Source organism: Neomonachus schauinslandi, chromosome 3 (assembly GCF_002201575.2).
Source record: "Neomonachus schauinslandi chromosome 3, ASM220157v2, whole genome shotgun sequence".
Lineage (NCBI taxonomy): Eukaryota > Metazoa > Chordata > Mammalia > Carnivora > Phocidae > Neomonachus > Neomonachus schauinslandi.
In genome coordinates this window covers 72,324,871-72,344,626 of record NC_058405.1, presented here as the reverse complement: position 1 = coordinate 72,344,626, position 19,756 = coordinate 72,324,871, and the positions used below count along the sequence as shown (strand labels likewise).

Sequence of the window (19,756 nt, the reverse complement as noted above, 5' to 3'; positions counted from 1 at the left end):
CGGCTCAGGTCATGATCCTGGAGTCCCTGGATCGAGTCCCACATCGGGCTCCCTGCTCGGCAGGGAGTCTGCTTCTCCCTCTGACCCTCCTCCCTCTCATGCTCTCTGTCTCTCATTCTCTGTCTCGCAAATAAATAAAATCTAAAAAAAAAAAAAAAAAAGAAGAAGCTAGAGCGAGGAGCTAGTTCTCTCACTGTTCAGTTTAAAAGAAAGGACATGTAGCATTGATTATTCATGAAATATTGATTATGGAACTAGTTTACATTCCTCAGAAGTCAGAGTATATGATACGTGCTTTCGCTTTCAGTTTTTTTGTTTTTTTTTTAATCACAATTAATCATCTGTCTGAAGTGTCTTCACTGGATTCCTCTTGTGTAAGAAGTACATAGCTTCCTTCATTCCAGTTGATGCACTTGACCACACTGCAAAAGCAAACAAGATATTTTAAAATTGTGTTGAAGGCAATACATAAATAAATAACCTGTATTCTATCTTCCCCCGACTATATGGCTTCCAATAAATTATGCAAATTATATGTAGAAGGAATATAGTAGCATTTTGAATACAACTGACTCACGGTGCATAGCATTCTGAAAATAATAAAAAAATCTACAGTTTTTTTCTCTTCCAGGTACCTACAGTGTCCATCTGTCCCATTGTTTATTCTGTAGTCCACAAAAAGTGGCTGTGACTATAGATATGGCTGAAGTTCATGTTCAATACCTATAATTGAAGCTGGGACAAGAAGACATCTAGAATTTAAAAAGCAGTAATGGGGGGCACCTGGGTGACTCTTGGTTTCGGCTTAGGTCGTGATCTCAGGGTTATGATCTCAGGGTGGTGAGATGGAGCCCAGCGCTGGGGCTTGGTGCTCAGCACAGAGTCTGCTTAGGACTCTCTCTCCCTGTCCCTCTACTTTCCCCCACCTCAAGTAAATAAATAAAATCTTAAAAAAAAAAAAAAAGCATGTAATTATATTTTAAAGATTTTCTTTATTTGAGAGAGAGAGAGAGCACAAGCAGGAGGCAGGAGGGGCAGAGGGACAAGAAGACTCCCCGCGGAGCAGGGAGCCTGAGGCAGGGCTCGGTCCCAGGACCCTGAAATCATGACCTGAGCCAAAGGCAGACGCCCAACTGACTGAGCCACCCAGGCACCCTGCATGTAATTTTATTTTTTTAAATATTGAACAGTATAGGGTTAAAAAAATCTCAGAAGACCATCTATATTTACATTAGAAACATTTTTAAAAGGATAACTATCTTTTAGCTAGCTGCATATGTGTTCATAATAGGTATGTATAAATATATGAAGAATAAAATTAAAATTACCCATTAATCTACTCCCCAATTCTTTTTTTTTTTTTAAGATTTTATTTATTTACTTGACAGAGACAGCGAGAGAGGGAACACAAGCAGGCGTAGTGTGAGAGGGAGAGCGGGCTTCCCATGGAGCAGGGAGCCTGATGCGGGGCTCCATGCCTGCAGAGCTCCATGCATGGGGGGCTCAAATCCCAGGACCCTGGGATCATGACCCGAGCCAAAGGCAGACAGTTAACGACTGAGCCACTCAGGCGCCCCCTTCCCCAATTCTTATTAACATTATGTTTCATGCTACGGATGCACCATCATTTATTTAATCATTCTCTTGTTGGACATTTTGGTCATTTAAAAAAATTTTTTTGTCTTAATGAATGTCTTTATACCAGTGGACCCTTGCACAATGCAGGAGTTGGGGCATCCATGTAGTTGGAAATGTTCATATCACTGTTGACTGCCTAAAAACTTAACTACTAATAGCCTACTATTGACCAGGAGCTTTACCAGTAATATAAAGCAGTCTATTAACATGTATGTGGTATGTTTTATATATATATAATACTGTATTTTTATAATAAAACTAGAGAAATGTTATTAAGAAAATCATAAGAGAAAATCCATTATAGTACTGTATATATTGAAAAAAATCTGCATGTTAAGTGAATCCATGCAGTTCAGACCTGTGTTGTTGTTCAAGGGTCAACTGTATATAAATTTTTTACATTACTGACCATTCCCTTAGGATATGTTTCTAAAAGGAATCACTGGGTCAAATACTATGAACTTCTTAAAAAAGCTTTTGATACATGTTTATGAATTGCCTTCCAAAAATGATAGTGCCAAATAATACTACTACCAGCAACGTATAATATTGATTGTCTCATCATGTACTCATTAGCACAGCGTATATTTTTCATTTTGCCAGTTCAATAGGTGAATGGTTTCTTTTTAAAAAGCTATCTAGTAAAAATAACTTTTCATCAAAATTACAGAGGAACTGCAAATGTTGTTACACTCTTACACGGATCTAGGTATCAAAATTCAGTAGAGACAATATGTACTGAGGTCCTACTATGAATAAATGTAGGGCAGTCCTTTAAGGAGTTCATAGTCTTGGCAGAATGCATAAAGCCTGGGTACATTGATACTTTTCACCCTTACTCACCCCACCCCAGCCCAGTGCTCAGGAGAAAGCAGAGATGCCTTTTGTGCCCCACCTTCTACTGATCCCCATCACCACGCTATGCTCTTAGCCATGTGGAATGGGCAAAGCCCAGCAAAGAAAGGGCAGTGCACCCTCAGCTCAGTGTGCTGGCCCTATAGAATGTGTTGACCCTGTTTGCCTGGGCATTTTAGCAAACACTTACCTAGTTAGATCATACTTTTCATTAACCAAAAGGCAAAGGGAGAAATAAATATTTCTCTTACATGTCTGACTCTGGTCTTTTTATTCTACGTACTATTCACAAATAGAATTTAGTACTTTGTGTTTATTTGGGTATTTACCTTTAAAACAGTAATCATTAAATAAGCCAACTCTCTGGAAAGAACATTCCTGATATTCAGTGTTCACTATTTGCTCTTGTCATCAACCCAAGACTCCATATTAAAGTCTATCTTCTTATATAATCTGATCCTCAGAGGATATTATACTCTAGGAAATCATAGTTTTTATCTACCTATCTATCTATCTATTCTTGGATGCTAATTTAATCAATTGTTCGTATTTAAAGAGACAGGGGGTAGCTATTCAGAGTCTGACCCAATCTTTCTTTCTCCTAGTTTTGGTCAGCCTTGTCATTGTCTCTTTCTTCTTAGGTTTTCAACATTATCAGTAGATGTCTTCATGTCTAAAATTTATTGAAAGGGGCACCTGAGTGGCTCAGTTGGTTGAGTATCTGTCTTTGGCTTGGGTCATGATCCCAGGGTCCTGGGATCGAGCCCTGCATGGGATGCCCTGCTCAGCAGAGAGCCTGCTTCTCTCTCTCCCTCTGCTGCTCCCCCTGCTTGTGCACCCTCTCTCTCTCTCTCTCTCTGTGTCAAATAAATAAATAAAATCTTAAAATTTATTGAGAAAAGTACATTCTGAGGTAAAACTTTGTTAAAAAGAAAACCACAGGCCCAAAATGGCATCAGGTAGGCCAAGTTATCAAACCTGGACTGAATATGTAACTTAACTGCAGTTCCAGCCTTCCCCAGAGACAGAATCTTCACTAGTCAGGCAAGAGTTTTCTGATCAGCACCAACGAGTCTGCCCCACAGGTCCCCTCCATCCCCCAAAGGAAGATGGGATCATCTACCTGATAAGACCCCCTGCCCTTCTCCTTAAGGGAAGGTGACTTTGCCTGAAATAATTATTTCTTCTCTTTTGCTTCTTGATCCACCCTCTATCCTGTGAAAACCTTCCACTCAGCACAGCTCCTCAGAGCTCCCCTCTACTTGTTAGATGGGATGCTGCCTAATTCATGAATCAATTAGTTAGAGCCAATTAGATCTTTAAAAGTTACTCAGTTGAGGAGTGCCTGGCTGGCTCAGTCGGTTAAGCATCCAACTCTTGATTCTGGCTCAGGTCATGATCTCAGGGTTGTGAGATCGAGCCCCACATCCAGCTCCATGCTGAGTGTGGAGCCTGCTTAAGATTCTCTCTCCCTCTGCCCCTCCCCACCCACTTGCTCTCTCTCTAAAACAAAAATAAATTAAAAAAAAAAAAGTTACTCAGTTGAATTTCTTCAACAACTTTAGCAGTCTATGTAATTTTACCGGTGAGGTTAGGGAATTCATTTAATGCAGCTATCCTTTGATAAAATGATTAAAAATAATTACATACCATAGACTGATGGCTGGAATTAGTAATAGAACAGCAGACAGCAGAAAGATGAAGCCTGGGTACCAAGCAACGGTCGCTGAATAAATTCCATTAAAAGTAGAAACTGCAGCAACTCCGCCAAGTGTTTCCAAGAAAGCAATGCAAGCAAACAAGGTGCCTGTTTGGGGTCAGGGTGTGCAGGGAGAAAAAGAAATGGCTGAGTAACAAAACAATAGACAAAACAAAGGGAGAAAATTGTTCCTCGCTGAAAAAAGCAAACGTGGGGCACTGCTTGGTGAACAGAAGCTATTGCCTCTAAATCCCTGAGAAGCCAGTAACCCATTTTGCAGGTGAAGAAACTGAGGTCACCAGTTCTCCCTGACCTGTTGTGAGGGAAGCTGAAAACACAACAGTTTGGATGTCAGTCGGGCAAAGGTAAGAGGCTCCAGCAGCTGACACATTCGAAATCCACAGTCTCCTCTTCCTGCACAGCCGCACACATAGCCACAACTACCACTGTCGTTCCAGATTATCTCCCACTCAGTCCCTAAGCTGGGGACATCTGTGACACACCCGTATGTGTACGTGCCAGTGGCTCCCTCCAGCAAAGGTCCTATCCCGGGGGCCTTTTGAAAGTTAAAGCAATCCTTTTTCATCTGCTTCTCAGCTCTGGCAAAAGTGACAGCGGCAGACAAAGACGATCGCATAGGAAGTAAATTAACCTGCACTTGTTATTTACTCCAGTTTATCTCTGGTAACTATTAAACAAGTTGAACTGCTTGGGGAAGTTAAGCAACAAGCGAACCCTACTTTGTAATAGTATGGCTGTTTATGCCAGACAGACATACCACCTGACCAACGTGCCATCAAGAATGGATTTAAGCCATTGCATAAGAATACATTGTATTTTCACGTATATGTCTTCTTTTAACTAAAACAAAAGCTCTGTTCATGTCGAGTGCACATCTACTTTGTTTACTGCTGTGTCCCAGGGCCTATCTGTCCTGGCACATGGTAGATATGTTTAATCCTTATTTGTCAAATGAATGAATAAAAGCTTAATTCAAGAGCCCAGTTATCAATCGGCAAGTAGCATAAAGACCTACTGCTTCCATGTTCTATGATAAGACATGAAGTCAGTTTAATTGGAAGTACTCCTCACTATCTAACTAAGCTATTATTTTCTTCTGTTTCTGATCCCTTGCCACAGCTAGGCACAGTGCCATGGAAGACAGACTGGATTGTTCTAGTCCTTTTATGCAATGGCTTAAATCCATTCTTCATGGCAAGTTGGTCAGGCAGTATGTCTGTCTGGCATAAACAGCCATACTATTACAAAGTAGGGTTCGCTTGTTGCTTAACTTCCCCAAGCAGTTCAACTTGTTTAATAGTTACCAGAGATAAACTGGAGTAAATAACAAGTGCAGGTTAATTTACTTCCTATACTTTTTTTAATTCAATAGACCTCAAAAGTCAAGTCTGTTTTTACACTGTTCCAATTTGTAATCAGAAGGAGTATGCAGGTAGTGATCAGGTAAGAGGTCATCTGGGGTGGCTTTAGCTGTGAGCTTCACAGCTGTATGGAGCACAGAAATTCCAAAATAATTACCCAAATCTAGTTTTGTCTCCTCTCTTATTCAAGATAATAGGGATAGTGAGAGGCTAGTGAGACATTATGCAGTGTTTCCCTTCTCTGATTACTTTAAAGTATATAACATTTTCACAAAAATATCCCATTTTTAAAAAGTAATGAAGGATGGGAATATATTTAATACGGAAATTCTGACATCACCAAAAGGATTTTGTAGTTTGCAGTTAAAAACAAAGTAATTATCCTATCCTAGAACAATGGAATCACGATTCACGAAGTTACAATTCAGAATATGGAATGCCAAAAAGTAAACAAAACACTTTGAAATGTCACTATATTTAACAGTATGAAATGACTTTTAAAAAGCCATTTTATAAATAAACTAAACCAAATATAAACAGAAACAAACTATACACCCCGACAAGTCTATGTTCCAAGTTAACGCAGGTAGATTTTTCTATTTTCGCTGAACAGCTTTATTGAGATATAATTCACATACCTTAAAACCCACCCCTTTAAACTGCACAGTTCACAGAATTGTGCAGCCATCACCCCAGAAGAAACTGTATCCATTCCCAGTCACCCCCTATCTCCCCAGCCCTGGACAGCACTTCTCTGATTTCTGTCTCTATGGGTTTGCCTTTTCTGAACATGTCATCTAGATGGAACCATATTTATATGATAGTATGTGGCCTTTTGTGTCTGGCCTTTTTCATTTAGCGTCATGCTTTCAAGGTTCCCCCCCAGTGTAGCAAGTACCATCAGGACTTAATTTTTATTGCCAAATAATATTCCATTGGGCAGATATACATGTGTCTATCCGTTCGCCAGTTCCTGGGCATTTCCATTTTTTTATACTTTTTGGCTATTATAAATAATGCTGCTATGAACATTTGTATATAAGATTTTGTGTGGGTATATGTTTTCATTTCTATTGGGATTTCAATTCCATTCTATTTCTAGGAATGGAATTGCTGAGTCATAAGATCACTCTATTTAACTTTCTGAGGAGCTACCAAACTGTTCTTGCAAAATGGGCGCATCATTTTATGTTCGGCCAGCAATGTAAGAGGGTTCCAATTTCTTCACATCTTGGTCTGTCTTTTTTCATTTTAGCCATCCTAGTGGGTCTCATTGTGGTTTTGATTTGCATTTCCCTGATGGCTAATGATGTTGAACATTTCTTCATGTGCTTATTGGCCATCTGTACACCTTTTTGGAGAAAAGTCTATTCAAATCCTTTGCCAAATAATTGGGTTTTCTTTTTGTTGTTGAGGTTTTTTTTTAATTCCAGTGTAGTTAACATACAGTGTTATATTAGTTTCAGGTATACAATATAGTGATTCAACACTTCCATATATTAGTCAGTGCAAAAATAATATATTGCTATTTTATCGTATATAACTAGAAATGCTACTATTAGGGGTCCATAATTTAAGAGGAGAGGCAATCTGTGTTCATGAAATTATTCCACACAAAGATGAAGAAGCATAATTATATACCATCACGATGATTTGGAGGGTCAGGAACAAACTTAGAATTCTCAGACTTTTTAGAGTTCTGTGTAGGAAAATGACAGCACTGGCAGAGCTAGCTAGCCCTTGGCCCTCAGTCCCCAGCTGTAGGGTGCAGCCCACCCATGTTGTGTTCTACCTCTTGCTCCATCCTGCTCAGAAAGGATCATTTACACATGGCTGTAGACACCCCACTCTGCAATTCTAAGGTTGGGCCAGATCTCCTATAAAGAGTCATGGCTTGGCTACCCCTTTGATCTAGAGGAGAGCACACTGGGGTCACAGTCCACCCTCAGGCTAAAGGGTCTGAGGAAGACTACCATCCAGGCACTCATGGATGTGAACCCAGAGCTGTCTGGTGGGGAATTACGGGGGTCCAGGTAACCAGAGTGTAGTCTAGAAGGGGTAGGTGTGGTGGGCTCCCAGTGGGCATCTGCCTAGCTCTGAGCACTGCTCTCCTCTTGGGGCGGGGTCTGGCCAGAGCAAGCTTCTAAAGCAGGAGACCCTGGGCAGGGGCACCCCTGCCTGAATATAAGCCTCTTCTGAACACAGAACTTACCACTTAATTCAAAAGGGAGTTCTGAGCAGAAAAACGGTTGTAGAATATTCTGAAGAATCAAACATTGGTCGTACATAGATTTGAGTTGATACAGATTGTAGATTCATTATTTCCCTTCAGCAAATTAAACTCACCTTGTTCAGTAGAACGAACCACTTTGGATACCATGGAGCGTAGAACAGAGAGTGGCACAACAGTGAAAAGGAACGGCAGCCTGACTGTAAGAGAAATGGTGGGAAATCATGGGCTAAATCAGAAAACCAGTGGTCAATTTTTGATGTGAAATGTTTTCTCTCTAAGCATCCTAACTCATTGCACCTAAGGACTGAAGTAATTAATTATAGACTTCTGTTTAATGAATACACAGATACACTGCAGACAGGCCAGTTCAAGGTTCGTTTGCCCTCTTATTCTACAGTGCTAAGAACAAGAGTTCAGGGAGGTTTGAGGTCCAGATCTATATATTCTGCCAATTGGAACTGATCTGCTATTTCCCTGATTATTGTAGAAACCTCATTTAGCAAGGTGTGACTTAGCTTTCCACATTTGTTTTCTGTTTTTGCTTTTTCAGACTTGGCATTCTTAGTGTCTGCATTCTTTTATCATATTGATGCACGTATTGATAAATTGGTTCTTTATCTTTATGCTTCTTCATCTTTGTGTGGAATAATTTCATGAACACAGATTGCCTCTCCTCTTAAATTATGGACCCCTAATAGTAGCATTTCTAGTTATATACGATAAAATAGCAATATATTATTTTTGCAGATGACTCTAAAGTTTTCAGTGTGATTTCACATATATTAACTTACTTGGCCTTGGCAACTCTAAGGGAGACAGGGAGAACTGACTGAATACGAGGCATTGTGCTAAGTGCTTTACAGTGATTTCTTCTAATATTCATTATAACCCAGTGAATTCGGTGCTACTGTGCCCATTTTACGGATGAGTAAATGAGGGCCCAGAGTAGTTAAGTAACTTGCCCAAGATCACCTGGTACTATAGATGGACATTAAGCCCAATTCTATTTGGTCATCCTGCTTCCCTGCAAGGGAGCAAGAGGTTGACAGTGCCTTTGTAAAAAAGATGAAATTAGACCCTTCTCAAGGTCCCACTTTACAGATCCCTTAGCTCTTTCAAAGGCAGCATCTCACTCAAGCCCTACTGAAACCACTTATGGGGTAGGTAGTTAAGGAAGCAGTCTAGTTTGGCAAAAAGTGATTTATCAAAAAGCCAATTAATGAAATGACCAATTTGCAAAAGCCTATCTTAAAGAATTTTCTTTTTGAATATATTCAATAAATATGAATTTTATAAATCTTTTGAGTCTACTTTATATAATGCTCTTTAAAATTTTTATGGAAAGTAGCCTTCTTAGCAGCACATTTATGGGGCAGAGGGAGAGGCAAAGAGAGAATCTCAAGCAGACTCCCTGCTGAGCAGGGAGCCTGAGTGGGGCTCCATCTCATGACCCTGAGATCATGACCTAAGCCAAAACCAGGAATTGGATGCTCAACCGACTGAGCCACCCAGTGCCCAGTGCCCCAACCTTCAGCATTTAAGAAATATGCAAGTTGGCAAAAGTTGTTTTGAAGAATTGACTCACAAGAAGAATGTTCCTCAAAACAATTTTTTGTCAAGTATGCAAATTTGGAAAATTGTGGTTATTCAGTGAATTGCTTTTTTTAAAGCAGATTGGCTTTCAGTTTCTGGCAAACTGGCTTTTAACAAAGTGCCTTACTTGAACTAGAATGCATTAAATAGAGAATTATATGTTAAAAGTTTATCACCCAACAGACTAAATTCATTTGATATAAACATAAATACATGGTTAGTTCTAAGGCTACATTTATAACTTACCTAAAAACATCATCAATGTTGTTTTGGCAAAAGCAGTCATAACCATTCCTGCCATGGTGGTAGAGATTCCAATGAAGGCCATATGAATGTCTTCCATACAGTAAGAAAAAAGCCATATTCCTAGGAAACTACTAAAAAAGGTGACGCTACCCAGAGCTGATCCATAACCTATAAAAACTTCATTCCAGCAGAGTGGTGAATCCAATTCATAAAGGATAAAGATGGGGGAAACGCCAACTGTCACAAAAAAGTAAGTGATCATTGTAAAAAGTAACAAACAGAGATAATACCGTCGCTTACCAGAAGCATTTTTAAAAAGCATGGAAGTTCGGTACAACAGGTTTTTAAAGCCTTCACTACATGACATGGAAACATTCTGAGATGAAGATCCTGTCACTGAATCACCAAGAAAAAATGAAATATAAATCAAATTAACAGTAAGAGCCATAGCAATAATTAAAAAAGACCACACAAAACCTAATTCTCTGATAAAATAACCAGAAGACAGTCCTGTTAATCCAGTGACAAGTCCAAGTATGAAGTCGATTATAGCTATTCGAATTGTTCTTTGTTTCTGTTCTGTACATTGATCAACTATGTAGGCAAAACAGGCTCCTAAAAATGTGGTGGAATTGCCACAAAGTGCACCGATGAAGGTAGATGCAATCAAAAGCTGGAATGGAAAAGCAAAATAGGAAAGCAAACAGAGCCAAATACTGGTTGCAAGAGCACCAACAGAAGACAAAATCAAAGGGAATTTTCGTCCTCGATGATCACTATGAGATAGAAGTATGAATGTAGACACCAGACCAGGAATTAACCCACTTATGTCCATCTGCAGATTGAAAAGAGACACTTTCTTCTGAACTTCCTGCAAAGAGACAAAAAGAAGACAATGTGTTTACAGAGATATAGACAACATGCACAGAAATAATCACGATGCATACTTTTCTTTACATTTCCAGTAGGTCACCAACAAGGAATCTCTGGTGCATGGGTTTGATACAGCCTGAATCTTCATCCAGTTCATAAAGCAAGTATCAAGAGGCAATATAGTAATTGAAGCTCAGGCATAATATGCAAGTACCGTGGTGGGGACTTGAACTCATAAACAGACAATTGTGTATTGGTGCATGTGTGTCTTATATAGAAGATCCACAGACCCCAAGACATCTGGGACTGGTCATATAATGATTTTTCTTTCTTCTATCAACAGTTTAGCACTGAGATCATGCCCACTGTTGTAAAGCAAGAGCAATACCCTTTCCTGTGATAGATCTTTCTGTCTACTTAAAGGGGAATGAGTGTCACATGTAAATGTCATATTTGATAGGCCTTTATTTAGGAAGCACTCAGTTGCTTTGTTCACGTGTGTCTCCACAAATAAGTTTCTTCTAATCTATTTCTTTACTTACTAAAAAATAAGATAAAACCCAAAGAGCAGCTTTGCACTGACTAAAGATGGTAGCATACCATGAACTGAGGAGTAAGATAAACCCAGCTCCCCGGAGGACCATAATCACCAGGTACACACACAGACTGGAAGACGTTACAACCATAACGCTAGTTATTTGATGGGAAGAATTTTGGGTGATTTAAAAGCATTTTCTGTTTGCCACTTCTCTCTGTATTTTCCAAATTTTATATAAAGAGTATGTGTCATTTTTATACTAGGGATTACTAAACTCATTTTTAAAAATAGATTCATGTAATATTTAGGAAGACCCTAAAACAACTGATGAACCACAAAAATATCAATTTCTGAAATTAATTTTTTTAAAGAGTGAGCCTGTGTTTATTTTTATATATTCAAATAATGCAAGCAATTTCAGGTTATCAGGAAATGTTCTAGTCCCTCAGACTCAAACCTTCAGTCATCTTTGTTTCTGGCCTTTCCCTTCATCCATGCCCACCAACACCTAGTGCTTCTCGCATCCTTTACCTCTTTATAGTCCCTGAGCTGGCCCTGGAAGGACAGGGCTCAGAGTTTTCACCTGAACTGTCCTGGCATCTAGCTGGCTCTCTCCTCAATGCAGTCTATGATGCCAGCTCCCTTACTTTGCAGATCATACACGCGAATGGTGGCAGCATCTTACCAAAACACACTAGCAGCATGTCTCTCACCTGCTCAGCCCACTGTCTGCTAGAGAAAGCTCACACTCCTAGTCTGTTGTGTAAGGCCACCGAGATGCGGTCCAACCCCACTCTTCTGCATTATCTCCACTCACTCCCCCTCCAATACTCTATGTTACAGGCACAGTCCATAGTCAAGTCCCACTTGGATTTCCCTGAAATGCCCAAACAGATGTAATCTCTCCTTCTATTGAAACTTCTCATATGGCAATTATCATTCCCCAGCTACATTCTTTTGTGTAATGATTAAGAGCTCTGGAGTCAGATCAATCTAGATTCAGATGTAGTCAGTTCTTTTTTTTTTTTTTTTAAGATTTAATTTATTTATATATTTGAGAGAGAAAGAATGAGACAGAGAGAGAGCATGAGAGGGGGGAGGGTCAGAGGGAGAAGGAGACTCCCTGCTGAGCAGGGCGCCCTATGCGGGACTCGATCCCGGGACTCCAGGATCATGACCTGAGCAGAAGGCAGTCGCTTAACCAACTGAGCCACCCAAGTGCCCCATAATGTAGTCCGTTCTTTACACAGCAGTTAGAGTGATCTTTAAAAACAATCAGCTCACGTCACTCCTCTGCTCAAAATCCCTCAGTGGCGGGTGCCTGGGTGGCTCAGTCGGTTAAGCATCTACCTGCCTTCGGCTCAGGTCATGATCCCACAGTCCTAGGATCAGTCCCATGTCCGTTCGTCAAGCTCCCTGCTCTGGGGGGAGTCTGCTTCTCCCTCTGTCCCTCCCCCACTCGTTCTCTCAATCTCTCGCGCTCTCTCTCTCAAATAAATAAATACTTAAAAAAAAAAAATCCCCCAGTGGCTTTCCTTACGCTGGAATAAATCCGAATTCCTTGCCATGGCATGGGTGGCCAGACATCATGACTTCTCTGATTTCATGTCCACTTCCTCACTCCCCTCAGCTGCAAGCCATTCCTCAAACACTCTGTGCTCATTCACCTTTGTACTTGCTATTCCCTCTGCCTCCCTCCTGCAACTCACTTCCTCAATTCAAATGCCACCTCCTCAGAAGTCTTCTGCAACTCATCACACAATCCAAAGCAACCCCACTAACCCTCACCCGGCGCTCTATGAGCTTGTCTGGCTGTATTTTCTTTAGATACTTGCCACCCCTCGACAGGACGGGTTCCTTTCATTGAACTGCTCAGGTGTGCCCTCTCCACTACAGCATAAGCTCCAGAAGGCCTGGAACCCTGTCTTCTTGACCACAGTATCACCAGTTCCAACAACAGTGCTTCACAGGGCGCGCCCTAGATATTCATCCGCGTCTGGTTGCATAGATGAATAAGCAAGTAAAATGGGCCTTGTAACCTGCTAGCTGTGTGTGATCCTCACCAAATCATTTATCCCTATAGCTTCATCTGACAAGAGGGGGTGACCCGAGTCCCTATCATGCAGGCTGTCGTGAGAGTTGCATTTGAAGTCAGTATGTCAATATAAGGCAGACCGCACAGACCCTATTACGGATTAGTGCTTAATCAACTTCGGCTGTTTTCATTTTTACTAGGTCAGGCTTCCTGAGCACATCTCTGTATCTCTAGGGATATAAAAGCCATCAAGTAAATATTTACTGAATAAAGAAGTAAATGAAACAATTATCTTTTAATCAACTAGTCAACAAGATGTTCCAGTTTGAGATTCCTCCTCCCATTTCCACCCCTCCCCCACATCCTGTCTTCTGTCTACTGTCATTCCTAACCCAGCCTTTTACACAGACGACTCTCCTCATCTGCAACCTATACCTTTTAAACTCTGGAGAATGATAATTATATATTAGATAAGGAGATGGGAGAAATCAGAGTAAAAAGTGCTATTCCCTGTGCAAGTTTGAACAGAATGACAATGTAGAGAGAGAGATAACTTAAGGAAAGGAATATCAATTTTTAAAAAGTCACAATTTCATAGGCTAAAATGTATAATTACAATTGAGCAGAAAATATTCTCTATCTGCTGGTAATAAGGGATTGTGTTAGTTATTAAAAGGTTTATAAATAAATTACTGAATAAGAACAACTTCATGATCTGGTTAATGCCAACTTGTCCCCTCAAATAGCAGCGTCCCTATCTTGAAAGTACCTGAAGAGAACAGACCACAATGGCCAATTTAATACCTCAAAACCAGTCAGTTAACCTGGGAAGTAATGGGTGGGAAGGAGGGGGTGACAAGGGGCTTAAAAATTCCTTCCTCTGCAAAAGTCAACAAACATGCCTAGAATTCCCTACCTCTTCTCCCTCAGCCAAGACCTTCCTTCCCACAGCCTTGCCATTTTAAGACGTCCTTTAGAGACTAATCTTGCCCAAGAGAAGTATGTGGGTGTACCTTATAGTCAAACTCAAAGATTTGAAAAATAGGTTAGATCAATCTTTATTTATATGGATATACATATTAATCCCAGTGGATTTGAAAAATAAGACTTTTATTCATATAGACTTTCACAATGGTAAGTGTAAGTCAAATAGCTCAGTTTATTCTTATATCTGAACCCTGAAATTCTTATTATCTTGCATCCAATACATGTGTCCATGTGTGTATTTGTTTTATAGAAGGATAAATAAATATGGTATAACGGTAAGAAGTTCAATACATTATTGTGTTATGAACTTTTCTTATAAGTAATTGGTCTTTTGGGGGAGTGGGAAAGAAAAACCTGAACTGAAAAAAAAAATCATTTATTTATTTTATTAGGGACTGACCCTGTGCTATGAAATTTTGTTTTTAGGGTTATAAGAACAGTTCTCAAACCCCTAAACTTCTTTTAGTCAGCAAGTGGTCAGCACCCACCAAGCAGAGCTGGAAATTGAGAAGGAAGCTCATAAAACAGGCAACATTTGTCCTTGGATTTAAAGGTAAAAGGATATTCTTTCTTTTTTTAAGATTTTATTTATTTATTTGAGAGAGAGAGAGAGAGAACACAAGTGGGGGGCAGAGGGAGAGGGAGAAGCAGAATCCCCGCTGAGCAGGGAGCTGATGTGAGACTCAATCCCAGGACCTGAGCCAAAGGCAGATGCTTAACCGACTAAGTCACCCAGGTGCCCCAGGTAAGAGAATATTCTTATACTGAGCAGGAACAGTGTCCAGAAAAGGGGCCAGAGGGAAGTGCTGAAGGTGATGGTGGTGCCTCCTGGGAAGCAAAAGTGTTCCTCCTTCCTAAGGAGCTGAAGGTGAGTGGCCCACCTGACCTGTCTCGGTTATGGGTGGAGACAGAGGTGCTTTCTAGCTCCCCAATCTGAGAAAAAGCACCTGTAGCTCTAGAGCACCAACTTTAAGGGAAGGGATCTAGGGCAGTATGTCCTCTTGAATATTAATCTAATTAAAAAACAATGAAACAACAATCAACTTAAACATTCGGCAAAAATCTTCAAAATGAGACCACTGCTCTGGGCAGTGGGGGGATCTCAGCAACTAGGTAAGGCCAGAGGGGCCAACAGTCATCACCTGCACAGTCATAGAGGCCACCAAGGTGACTGAACCACATCCTGTCTCCCTTTACTCTAGGAGGGCAAGGGCAGCAGATTTTTCCAGACATTCAAGTCCTCTTCCCCTCTGTCCCTCCCATTGCTCCAGGTGTCTGGTAAAGGAAAGCACAGAATCCAATATAGAAACTGATGAGCCCTTTGAACCTTTTCACTCCCTGGGAATGACATATATATATAAAAGGAAACATTCTTGAAATCAGGAGACAAAACCACAAGGTGAGACCCTTGGCCCTTCTATTTTTATGACCTCACTTTAGGCCGGAACCTTGATGTCTGTATGGGTTCCCAATAATTATCAGTTCCAAGAAAATTTCTCCCATGGAAATGAGAAAATGAGGAACAGCAGAAGCTGTGCCAAACAGCCAGGCCTCAGCCTAGCAAGGTTATACCTGACACCTCGGGGAACATCTCCGGAAATGCTAGAGCCTTCCTTCTCGGCCCTTTGCCATTTCTTCCAGGCCTCAGACTCATCTTCCAGTCACACCTGAATTCTCTTCTACTGAGGAGAAAAATCTCAGAGCCAGCCAGCAGGTGATTCGAATTCCCTTAAACTCTTCTTGTCCTTTGGGGAGGCAGTCCCACTCTTTTGCCATCACTAAATATCCTCTAGGGAAATAGGTCAATGTTTCTAAGTGTGGTCTGTTTTTAAGGCTTTCTGGGGGGAAAAATTCCAAATCTGAATGCATCTCCTTTGCATCTGGACATTGGCAGACTTTGATTTAAAAAAACAAAACAAAACTGAGGGAGCAGGAGAATGGCGATGTACCTCCTGTTTTAAACAAAAAATTGGGGGAGGAGGCTGGAGAGGCAGAAGTAATCTGTAATATCTGGCTAAACATTTTCAGTGCCCTCAGCACCAAAGTGAGTGCTCTCCTCCGCACGTAAGCTCACACAGTAGCTCCTCAACATTTGAGAGTCAGAGCTGATCTGAGAACAGCAAATGAGGAATGACACACTGCTTCTCCATCAGCCGATGACGGACCCCGGGGCCCATCGTGTTCAGTGATGGGCTACGTTCTGGGGGTCACTGAAAACTGGGTCATGTACATGCCGTAGAAGGGGGGATGGGTAAGGCCAGAGGGGAGGGAAGGGAAAGGCAGAAGCACCCTGTTTGACCCCACTGAGGTCACCCAGTACTCATTCCAGCTGGCCTTGGTCAAACCTTCAGGCTTTTGCTTGGGAAGGAGGAAGGGCACAGCCACTCAGGAGATGAGATTAGGCTGAAATTTTCTCAGAAAAGAGAACAGCCAGTGTCACAGAAGAAGAAGGGGGTTTTACTTAGAAGAAGCAGATTAGAGGTGTCAGGAAACTTCAAACAGGAGAACTGAATAAAGGCTCTTGATTTGGGATTTAAGAGTTTTAAGGTGACCCTTGAGGGATCAACGGATGATAAGTGCAAGGCCCTCTTTCATTGAAAACCCCATTATACATTCCCCTTTTATTACATTTTAGGGATATTTTAATTTCTTACCTCCTGGAATGCAAAAATGGGGCTGCTTTTGTTTTTTCCACACTCAGAAGTATTGCTATCAGATACAAAACTGTAGTTGCTCGTTTCTTCCCATATTCTCCTATACACATACTGGGTTGTCAGTGGGGTAGCCAAAGTCATAGCAAATGCACTAAGGCAAATGGCAGGTTCTACAAAGAAAATCTTCATATTGCCTGGGTAGGTAGCTGAATTCTATGAAAAAGAACGGGGAAGTTAGAGGAATTTTGTGGAGTAAACAGGCAAACTAGGGAACAGAAAGCAGTAAGCACTTCATAAGAGATTAATTTTTACTTTGGAATAGGGTACGCAGTAAACCCGAGACTGTCGTACTTCTATTTTTAAGAATTACGACCTTTTAGGACTCACGCCGCCTTAAAATAGTTTTATAAGTTGTCACCCATTTTCGTTTGGAATAATCTCACTACAGTCCCCACCTTGTATAGTGCCAACCGGTTTTCAAAAGGGAAACAGTGAGGTTCCTCTGAGAACAGGACAGTTGCGCAATTGTTTGTTATTGTTATTTTGCTGCTTGTTAATAGGACAGGAAGGAGGCCTTCAAAAAGCAGCTCCCAATCGTAAAGGGATTTTTTTTTTTCTCGTTTAAACTCACCCCACGGTTAGAGTCTTCCTGCCAGGCTAGGCGCGGGTCCGATCATTTTCGGGGCCCGGAATCTCTGGGGGCTGTCTTCTCTTTGGGGGTGGGGGTGCCCTGCGCGTCCCGGGCACGTGCCCAGCAGCAAATGCTCCCGGGGACACTGGCCGCCGTCTGGGTCGGGGGCCGGGTCTGCACCGCCGCGCTGGGACGGGGAGGGGAATTTCCGTTGAATTCGACCAAATGCACCTGTCGGGGAAACTCAAGCTCTCATTTTAAAGCAAACTACTCCTGCGTCCAGAGTCACGACGGCGACAGTTCGCTGCGCAGCCCTCGCTCGGCTCCTCGGCGGCCCTGCGGACTCGGTCCCAGGGAGCTGCGGGAGTTGCCGGCGCAACGGGCGGCTACTCCCTGCGCGGTCGGCAGTCTGTCCGGGGGTCGGTGGGTGGGTCTGTGGGTCCGCGGCCCGTCCGGTGCTCGGGCGACACTGGCCCCTGCCCGCCGAGCACCACCGCCCGCAGAGAAGGTAGGGCCGCTGGGGTGCGGGTGTTGCCGCCGGCGTTGCTCTCACTGTCCTGCCAGGCTCTTCTGCCATTGGGCCCCGTGGCCGGCGACCTCGCAGGGATTGGTCCGCTTGACGTCACTCTCGTGAGCCCGCCCCCAGAGGCCCAGGCTGATCCCACATTGCAGGGTTGCCGGGTTGCCGGCTCCCGGCTGCTAGGCAGCTCCGTGGGCCGGCTCCAGGGCTCTGCAGTGAGAAAACATTTCTGGACCGGATATCGTTTTTCACAGAAGCACACAGGAGATCAGTTGCAAAAGGAACATATTTGAGATGCAGCTCCCCGTAGCATCCGGGTCACAGGGCAAGTGCCCTAAGGAACGCAGAAGATGGGGACAGAGTAGGGAGCTCCCGTGGAGGGTGCGGGAAAGAGAGTGCTCCTGGCAAAGGGCCTGATTTGTGGTCTCTGGCTCTTCCTGGGAGTGTCACCTGGGGCAAATTATTTCATCTCTATGACCCTTCATTTCTTTGTCAAGTGGACGTCACAATCCCACACCTAATGAGGGTTTCTAATGAAACCCTCAACATGTGTGTGTACACCGTAGCCCTGGAGCAAAGGAGGGACTGTACATGCCTTCCAACAAGCCTACCAGCAACACACCCGAAGTTGGATTTATTAGTTTTGGTGAGGAGGGGGAATGCATACATGAGGAACAATGGGGTATCTCAGTAGAGGCGTTAGAATTTGTTACCGGATTTGGGTTTATGCAATTGTGGGAAGCATTCAAGAAAGCAAGGCCAGGCACTGTATTGGATGCTGTCAGGAAGTGGGGGTAATTCTATGATTGGGTATCTTAATTCTTAGTAAGAAGGAGTGAACGCTAGATGGAGGTTAAAGCCATTACTGATAAAGAAGCAGCTTGTAGTAGACATTTTTGGTCATTTTTGTGGTTTCAACAATGTTCCTGATCTGTGTTCAGACAAGACTGTGGAGTGGTCTTGTTTTTGTCTTGATCATGGTCATAGAATGGCTTTGTCTGATGTTATTCTGTGAAATTGTTTTTAGTCCACAGAATGTGGTCCCGACAAGCTCATAGCAACATCAAGGACAGTACCCAGATGTCACAGCTGCTTTCTCTTTCTCCGTGCTCAGTAAATGATAGTTGTCACTAGAACGTTGAGTCGGAAGTCTTAGATTTGAATACTAATTGCTACTTGTAACCTACGACTTGCCACTTAACTTCTCAGCTTCTTCAAATGAGCATTTATGAAGCACTTGATATGAGTATGAAACAGTGGAGCATGGATGTTGGTTGGAAAGAAGGTATACAAAATTGAACAGGACACAGTTGCCTAGGAGGACAGATCATATTTTAAAATTGTAGTATACTGTACTAAGTGCTAAATTAGGGGCACATTAGAAATGGGATGGGCAGTGAGAACAGCCGACTGACCAAGGAATGTTGGTCTGGAAGGGAGAGGTAGAGACCTGACCACTTCCCAAGATCACAAGGGAGAAGAAATGAAATAATCTATGCAAAAATGCTTTTGAGAATTGTAAAGCATGGCATAGTCTTATTCTCACTAAAATAATATCTATTTTTTTCCTAGCTGCATCCACTTTCTAACTGTTTTAGCCAGCTCAGACCCTCTTGTTGAGATAGGAGGAAAATGACCACTTCAGGTGATTGGCCCCTGTAAAATCAAGCAGGTCAAGGTCATGCCCCAAATCTCAGTATCTTAAAATGGCAAAGGTTTATCTCTCGATCTCCTGCCCATCTTGGGTCACTGGAAAGCTTTACTCCCTGTCATTTTTACTCATGGACAGATTGATGGAGCCATCACCTTAATATCATCACTGGCATCAAGGCAGAGAAAATAGAATATGGTGAATCTGATACCAGCTTTTAA

The 19,756-nt window shown here is 42.1% G+C and overlaps 1 protein-coding gene across 2 annotated transcripts; it reads right to left on the bottom strand.

Moving 5' to 3' along the window:
• Positions 1-224: 224 nt before the first annotated feature.
• Positions 225-17,916, bottom strand: SLC46A3 (solute carrier family 46 member 3). 2 transcript variants are annotated; one of them, XM_021678262.1, is made up of 7 exons: positions 17,365-17,916; positions 16,734-16,946; positions 10,472-10,517; positions 9,647-9,883; positions 7,921-8,004; positions 4,144-4,300; positions 225-422 (listed from the first exon to the last, which is right to left on the bottom strand). In XM_021678262.1, the coding sequence occupies exons 2-7, from the start codon at positions 16,920-16,922 to the stop codon at positions 338-340; spliced, it is 798 nt and encodes a 265-aa protein (XP_021533937.1). In that variant the 5' UTR covers positions 16,923-16,946; positions 17,365-17,916; the 3' UTR covers positions 225-337. The 2 variants fall into 2 exon arrangements, with proteins under 2 accessions (XP_021533937.1, XP_021533936.1); XM_021678261.1 differs by having other exon boundaries at positions 9,647-10,517.
• Between the last annotated feature and the right edge of the window lie 1,840 nt (positions 17,917-19,756).

Excerpts from the sequence above, each read along its gene's own strand:
- SLC46A3 (XM_021678261.1), bottom strand. The coding sequence starts at position 16,922 with ATGAAGATTTTCTTTGTAGAACCTGCCATTTGCCTTAGTGCATTTGCT. Across the intron at positions 10,518-16,733 it reads CCATTTTTGCATTCCAGGAG|GAAGTTCAGAAGAAAGTGTC; the intron begins GTAAGAAATTAA and ends GTCTCTTTGCAG. Across the intron at positions 8,005-9,646 it reads AACATTGATGATGTTTTTAG|TCAGGCTGCCGTTCCTTTTC; the intron begins GTAAGTTATAAA and ends TTTCTCTTACAG.